The sequence below is a fragment of the Alnus glutinosa genome, chromosome 6 (genome assembly GCF_958979055.1).
Source record: "Alnus glutinosa chromosome 6, dhAlnGlut1.1, whole genome shotgun sequence".
NCBI classification, from domain to species: Eukaryota; Viridiplantae; Streptophyta; class Magnoliopsida; order Fagales; family Betulaceae; genus Alnus; species Alnus glutinosa.
The window spans coordinates 26,879,515-26,886,873 of NC_084891.1; the positions used below are offsets into that span (position 1 = coordinate 26,879,515).

Genomic DNA, 7,359 nt, shown 5'->3' on the forward strand with positions numbered 1-7,359 from the left:
AAGAGAAAAGGGAAATGAAGAATTAAAAGGAGGTTAGAACAAGAGTTATTTGGGTGGGAAAGGTGTGGAGGAGCTTCCCTCCTCTCAGCTATAGAAGGGTTTTCAAGTGAGAGATTTTTGCCAAGAGCATTTTTCAAGAACGTGTCTAAGTCATTTAAGTGTGTAAATGAACAAAATGGGGGGGGGGGGGAAATAGCAAAAGCAATAAAATAAGGACAAACATTTTCTACAAATTAAGTTGGAAGAAATTTTTTTAACTCAATTTATTAAATTGACATTTACTCTTAAAACACATGATTTTTTCACATGCATTTTAAAAAATGTATTTGACAATCACATTCGATTAATCTTATTAAAAATATATTTGAGTCATTTGTCTTCAAAACTGATATCAGTTTAATAGACCTAATTTAAGCATCGATCTCCATGGAATACTTCACTTGTCAATAGTTTTCGAAGACTAAACAGATAGTTGTTGACCACAAAAAACTATCCATTGAACCGATTAATCATAGATAAGATTATTGTGTTGCGATGACATCATCAGCTATCAATTCTCGCCAATCCAGGTCGGATTATCATTTATGATCATATCTGAAAACCAACAAGATCAAAGGATAAACCCATAGTTTTGCTTTCTTTTCCCCATTCTCTTTCTCGACAACCAAACAGACTCAGCAAAATTCAAAGAAAGAATAAAAGATCCAAAACTCATAACCCATGTAATCTCACCAACGCAATTAATGCCAGAAACCGACCATTTTCAGTCACATTAGTTGGGGCAAATTATAATGACAGACCTCAGAAGCTGTTGATTGTCGGAGGTTCACACCAGCCCAATGCTAGAAGGCGAAAGTTTATGCCTTAATGACAGGGAAGCCGGCAACCAAAGCCCCAGTAAACGGCGACTGTAACTGTAACAGTTATAAGTAGCAACATTCATGTCAGGTAAGTTTCAACCCGTACAAAACAAATAACAATTTGGCCCCGGGGGGGGGGGGGGGGAGTAGACGAGTAGTAGTCTCGGACACGGTAAATTAGACATGTCTGTAAGGGGAGTAGTAGTCTCGGAGACGGTAAATTAGACATGTCTGTAAAGCAAGGCAACATATCAGAAAATTTCCTCAATAGGAGGTTTTGTTGTTCACATTCATAAACACCACACCATGGCATGTATTGTCTGCTCTGAACATGAGCCAATCCCACAATTCAAAACTAGACTATAGTTAAATGAATGATTGAACTACAGCCAGCAACTCGAAATGCTGAAGCAAGTGCTAGCTGAGCCTGTTTGAATGTATCTGAAACTTCATCTGCATAACAACAAAACCTCCAGCAACCTTGTTATCTCTATATGTCTGCTGCAAGGAAGTTCCCGGAGAGAGAGACCTGCAAAAAGACATAAGTTGAGTATTTACTTGTTTCTTAATTAAATATATCCCTAAAATTAAAAGAGAGAGAAAGAGGGGGAGAGGTAGGAAAGGAAGGATTCTAATTTTACGAGTACCTTCTCACCCAGTTTGAATGGTGGGAGACCCTTGTAAGGGCAAGTACTGCACCGAAAAGCATCCCCTAGTCCACACTGCAGGTTATATAAGAACTTTCAGAGCATTGTAACGTTTACTAAAAATGTTGACCGAGATATGTTTAGCACAATTTAGGAACGAGCAACTGTATGCATGACATTGATAAAAGGCAGCTTTGACATTTGGTCGAACCCTTGAGATCTACTGGGGTAATATTTGAACTTTGATCATCCCGTGCTTTTAGAGGATAACACATCTAAAAACAAACCACTGTAGCTTATTTTCTTTTTCCTTTTTTTTTTTTTTTTTTTTTCTTTTTTAATAAGTAAAAAACCACTATTAACAGTATCATGGTATGTCACCCAGGTGAGACCCCATGGTATGTCACACATCTAAAAACAAACTACTATAGCTTATTTTCTTTTTTTTCTTTTTTGATAAGTTAAAAAACCACTATCTTACTATCATGGTATGTCACCCAGGTGAGACCCCATGATAGCATACAATCCACATGAATGCGTTAGCCACTTCACTCCCTCTTAAAGATGATGGTAATTAACATATGCAGCCAAAAAATGTCAGTCCACGCAATATTCACATCAAACAATATACGACATACACTGCCACATGCTGATTGAGGATTATTGATCTGCTCCGTAGTTGGTCCTATCTCTACTTTCTGCTCTGCTTCAGCCCTCCCACATGTGCAGTTTTTACAAGCTTTCCTCGTGCTTCCAACTTCGCAATCATCAACTGCACAAGCATATTGGTTCATATATGGAAATGCAAAGCAGGGGGAGGGAGGGGAGGATGGGAGGCAGCAGAATTCCCAAAAGTTACCGAATTGAGAAGAGTTAGCATGACAATTGTTTTTGACTCCTGTTTATATCTTACCGAGTGGTAATTGTGGTTTCTTTAAGTCCTCTTCGCTCAGTAGGCTATCTTCATCAATCAGATCGTCATTGATCTGGACTTTAGGTGAACTTTTTGTGACCTTCTTGATAGTAAATGAAGAACCAATCTTCCACACAGGCTTCTTAGCCTTAACCTGTGAACGAAGAAGACACTGAAATTCAACTAACTGGCCAGGTAGACACAACAAATATAAACCTTCCAATGAAGGTCACTCTTCCAAACTCAAAAAAACAAAAGAATAAAATAATAATAATAATAACAACTACAAATCAAGGTGATGGTATGAGAAAATACCATTGATTTGAGTCCAAGAACTTCCGCTTCTAAGAACCCTGCCAACAGTAACTTGCGCACAAGAGCAGAGATTGTCTGTGAAAAAAAACAAACCCTATTGAGATCTCTTGCTGCAAACTAATTTCATACACTCATTCATACACTCACAAAACTGCAAAGATATTACCTTATCTGTTTCCCCGGTAGCAGACTTAGAAGTCCTGTGAATTAAGATTGTCCCACCGGGCTTCAACACTCTTGAGATTTCCTCAAACAACCTACCACTGGGAAACTCGGCTGATTGACAGATTCCAACAACAATGTCTATGGAGGAAGATTCCGCAGGCAGCTGATCTATTATAAGTCAAGACCAAAATCAGAAGACTAATGAGAACAGAATATTTGAATTACAGACACAATAGAAACCTAAAATAAAAATAAGATTGAAATTCGAAAAACATATATGTAATATTAGAATGTCAGGTACCATATAATGTAATCATTAGAAAAATGGCTATCCATGTGAAAAAGCTAATAAAGTTATGACAACATGAATCTGCTTCACATAAGTCAAACTAAATATGAACTGAAATTATTCAACACGAGCACTGAGATTTTCCTATAACAAGAAGCATAATAAAAAGGGGGGAGGGGGGGGGGGGCTGTAAATAATCACTAGTATCCAACTATTTTTATATTTGAATTAAAAGAGAAAAGTCAAATAAATTACTTAAGGGTAAAGTTTGTGAAAACAAAGGTGCGATAAGTTAAATCCAAGCACACCCTTGAATTTCAAAATTTTTATGGGAAAAACAATTCCCTAGGATCCCCAGTCCTATATTACTGAGAGATAATGGCTTACACAGTGCTTTCTAGCATATACAAAAAGAATTCACAACTTACATAGAAACTATTAAAAAAGATCAATTATACTATCAATGTCAATCTTCACCAAAATGTGACATACATTACATTCACAAGCAAAAGGGCATTTTTGTTGGATAAATAGAAGGGCAAAACTGACAAAAAATTCGATGTTGAAAAAAATGTTTTGTCAATTTCTTTAATAAAAGATAATACAATTCTACTTGTAATTCACAGGAATAAATGAGGAAGCAACCCACCAATTCTGTGTGTGTGTGTGTGTGTGTGTGTGTGTGTGTGGGTGTGTGTGAGAGAGAGAGAGAGAGTACACAAGGAGGGGAATGAACATTGTAAAAAGGTAGAAACAGTCAAAGGGAGAAGAAAAAAGAAATTTTAAGAACAGACACATGCGGAGAGACAAGTGTGTTTAGCTTTTCAAGAACATAATTACATCTTTGTTGCCTGCTACCAAGTTAATAAAAAGTAAGCCGTACCCAGTAGCAACCTCATTGGAGAAACATGCACACAATCGATGGAGTCAAACAGACAAACACCCAACATTTACATGCATAGAAAACATGAGTTTTAGATAGATTAATGTTACAAATTCTGGGAAAGGAAAGAAAAACATACTCAGAGAAGATGCTTGAGTGATAATTTGAGGATCACATTGTTCAACCCCACTAAAACCAAGCTCACTAACTGCAGTAGAAATAGAACTAACTGGCAGAACCATATCATCTGAAAATGCCAGCACACTACCCTTCATCTTGGTGTTATCCTACAAAAGACCATATCAAATATAAAGATGTGAACAGCTGCCCAATGAAATTTCTATCTTTCTTTACTAGTCGAACAAGACTATGTACATTGTACACTTCCTCCATAACAGTTTGAGAGAACAGCCTGAATGCCCAACACTCTTTGGACCCAATACTAATGATTAAGGCAACAAAAAGAAGAATAAGAAAACAAATAAGAAGATAAGAAAACCAAAAGCCTACAGAACTCATGATCAATACGAAAACAAAAAAACCAAACATAATCTCTATCACATAGATCTAGTTATATAGTTTATATAAAAGTAATTTAGCACAGCAATAACAATGTAGGCTCATACTACAATCCAACTCATCAAAATGTGAACACCATACAACCCAAAGCACACAAAAGGCTCCTTGTGATGAGTATTTGTTGCCTCACATAAACATTTCTTATGTTTGAATGTGTTTCTTTAAACCTAGAAGTGTCGGAGCAAAATGGAAATAAAGCACAATTAAAAGCCACGGATATACAGATTTGACACGATCCATTTCAACGGAGATACAGAAGTGATAATGTCTATCTATTCAGTATTTACAAAACAAATTTTCTTAGTATACAATAACGAATAAAGAAAAATAAAAAGAATAAATAAAAAAGGAAAGAAATAAATTAGAATGGTGAACACCGCTCGTTGCATCCTAGGATTTCATAGGTACCGATAGTGGATAGAATATCAAGAAGATATAGTCCAACATACTACTTAACACCCCCGCCTCAAGCTTTAGATAGCCAACCAACTATAGATTCCAAACAAAAACAATGCCAAAAAAAAAAAAAGCTAATTGTTTTGGCAAAAAATTTAAAGGATGAGAATCTTTTGCTAAAACAAAATTTCAATTACCAAGTTCAACCTTCAGAGATTAATTACAAAAAAGTTTCTCAAAACTTATTGCACCTCATTTCAAAATCAACCAAAGAGATTACAGGCATACCCAATCCGTGGATTTCATTTACCATCAACCGTGAGAGCCACTTATAATTGCCAACCAGTTTTGAGACAAAAGTACTCAAAAGTCCAGAAATTAAATCCGGACTTTTAGCGGTTTTAAAATATCATATATCCCATAATCATGAACATATACAATAGAAAATCTGAAACAGAGCAAGCATATTTGAAATTTAAATATTGAGAAGAACAATTGGTACCAAAAAAAAAAAAAAAACGATTCTAATGCGACCATCTTAAATTAAATGAGAAACTATTTAATTTCTTTATACAAAAAACACAACGCAAGAAATTTCATTTTCATCTTCACTCTCCTGCTTAGGTTCCTAGGCAAACAAACAGCGCGTAAATGAAAAACAAGAAATTTGCTAAATTTAAAAATAATTTGTTTTTTAAAACGCGATCAGAGAAATGCGTTTCAATTTCTGAGAGTAGGATAAAACAAAACAGAGGAGGAGAGAAATGGGACTCACCATGTAGATCAGATCTTGGAGGAGCACAAGAACGAGCTAAGGAACCTTTAGAAACCCTAAGAACAACTATTCCGTTATGCTATTCAAGCGTTCCTTTGCGTGAGAGAATTTGGTGTGGTTTTGCCGACTTTTCTCTCTCTATTTATAAAAGTGGGAATCACGAAGCTGCGTAGTTGTAGGCAGAGGGATGTTTGTTTTTAAAATTGGGCACGAGGGTTTACGTGGACGTCGCCCACAGTAAAAGGCCAATTCGGGTGATGACGTAGGCGCTAGACGCGTGGGGGCTTCTTGGGTGCCGGGTGTTGGGGTGTGTTGTACTTCGCCACGAGTGTGTTGCCTCGTGGGCCGCGCAATGTGTCCACTTGATTCGGGTCAGTTACTTGGCTAGCCCATTTTAATTTGCAAGATGTTGATAGACTTCCAATGATAGGAATCGCTCCTTTCGGGTCGGTTTCTTGGCCGAGAGGCCCTCTCATCATGGACCGTAAATGGGATTGATTCTACCGTTAATCATGTGGAAGCACTTGTAAGACCAAAAATTTTATTTTATTATAACACTATTTTAATTTGATATACCACAAAGAAAATGGATGAAATACACATGAGGAGCTTTTTCCCCTTCTTTGTTCTATGGATCACGGACATGAACTTGATGGGCCAGCCCGGAATGGAGGCCCATCATACTTTCAAAAAGAAAGGACAGAGTATTATAAAACAAGAGTAGTGATTCACTACCACCTAAATATACAACTTTTTACCACCTTATCTATGTGGCAAGGTAGTCCCCCACTTTAATTTATTTTAAAAAAATAAAAAAATTCAAAAAGTTATGGGGGACCACCTTGCCACATAGGTAAGGTGGTGAAAAGTTGTATATTTAGATGGCATTGAATCATTATTCATAAAACAAAGGGAAAAGATATTGGTATATATTGCATCTGCCTATAAAAAGTTTCTCCTTTTTACTTTTCCCATCAAGAGTTTTGTGAGTTATTTTATTTTTCATTTTTCTACTTGTTGCAGACAGATGAACACAAAATGTATCATTTTTATTGTTCCCATTAAGATTTTTGAGGTTTTTTTTTTTCTTCAATTTTTCTGCTTATTGCAGACTGATGAAAAATCAGAAAATCCAGCATGTTTCGGGTACCATGTTGACACCAAGAAAAAAATTCACAAAACCACATGAGGAGAGACCACTCCAGAAGGTAGTGATAGAAACTATGAATGAAAGATGAAGAAGGAGCAAATAATGGGATTTTTTTCTATCTTGATACCCATAAATATGCTTAACCCAGAGAGAGAGAGAGAGAGAGAGAGAGAGAGAGAGAGAGAGAGAGAGAGAGAGAGAGAGAGAGAGAGAGAGAGAGAGAGAGAGAGAGAGAGAGAGAATAAAAACAGACCTTGCCGGAGACAGAGAACGCCGCCAAGAGTCTGCCGGAGAAAGAGAAACCGCCGGTAAGAGTGTACACCGATGAGATTTGTTTAATGGAGTGACAGCCGGCGCAAAGAGAGAAAATGGTTTCGAACTCGCTGG

General features: G+C 36.7%; 1 protein-coding gene across 1 annotated transcript; it reads right to left on the reverse strand.

Moving 5' to 3' along the window:
* Window positions 1-1,094: 1,094 nt before the first annotated feature.
* Window positions 1,095-5,980, reverse strand: LOC133870223 (anamorsin homolog). The gene is made up of 8 exons (XM_062307305.1): window positions 5,823-5,980; window positions 4,212-4,359; window positions 2,902-3,068; window positions 2,736-2,810; window positions 2,421-2,574; window positions 2,146-2,279; window positions 1,508-1,582; window positions 1,095-1,389 (listed from the first exon to the last, which is right to left on the reverse strand). The coding sequence occupies exons 1-8, from the start codon at window positions 5,823-5,825 to the stop codon at window positions 1,351-1,353; spliced, it is 795 nt and encodes a 264-aa protein (XP_062163289.1). The 5' UTR covers window positions 5,826-5,980; the 3' UTR covers window positions 1,095-1,350.
* Window positions 5,981-7,359: the final 1,379 nt, after the last annotated feature.

Bases quoted from the DNA above. Each gene is read 5' to 3' on its own strand.
- LOC133870223 (XM_062307305.1), bottom strand. The intron at 2,575-2,735 runs GTATTTTCTCAT...CTTCGTTCACAG, and splicing joins TTCTTGGACTCAAATCAATG to GTTAAGGCTAAGAAGCCTGT. The intron at 1,583-2,145 runs GTATGTCGTATA...TATAACCTGCAG, and splicing joins CTCAATCAGCATGTGGCAGT to TGTGGACTAGGGGATGCTTT.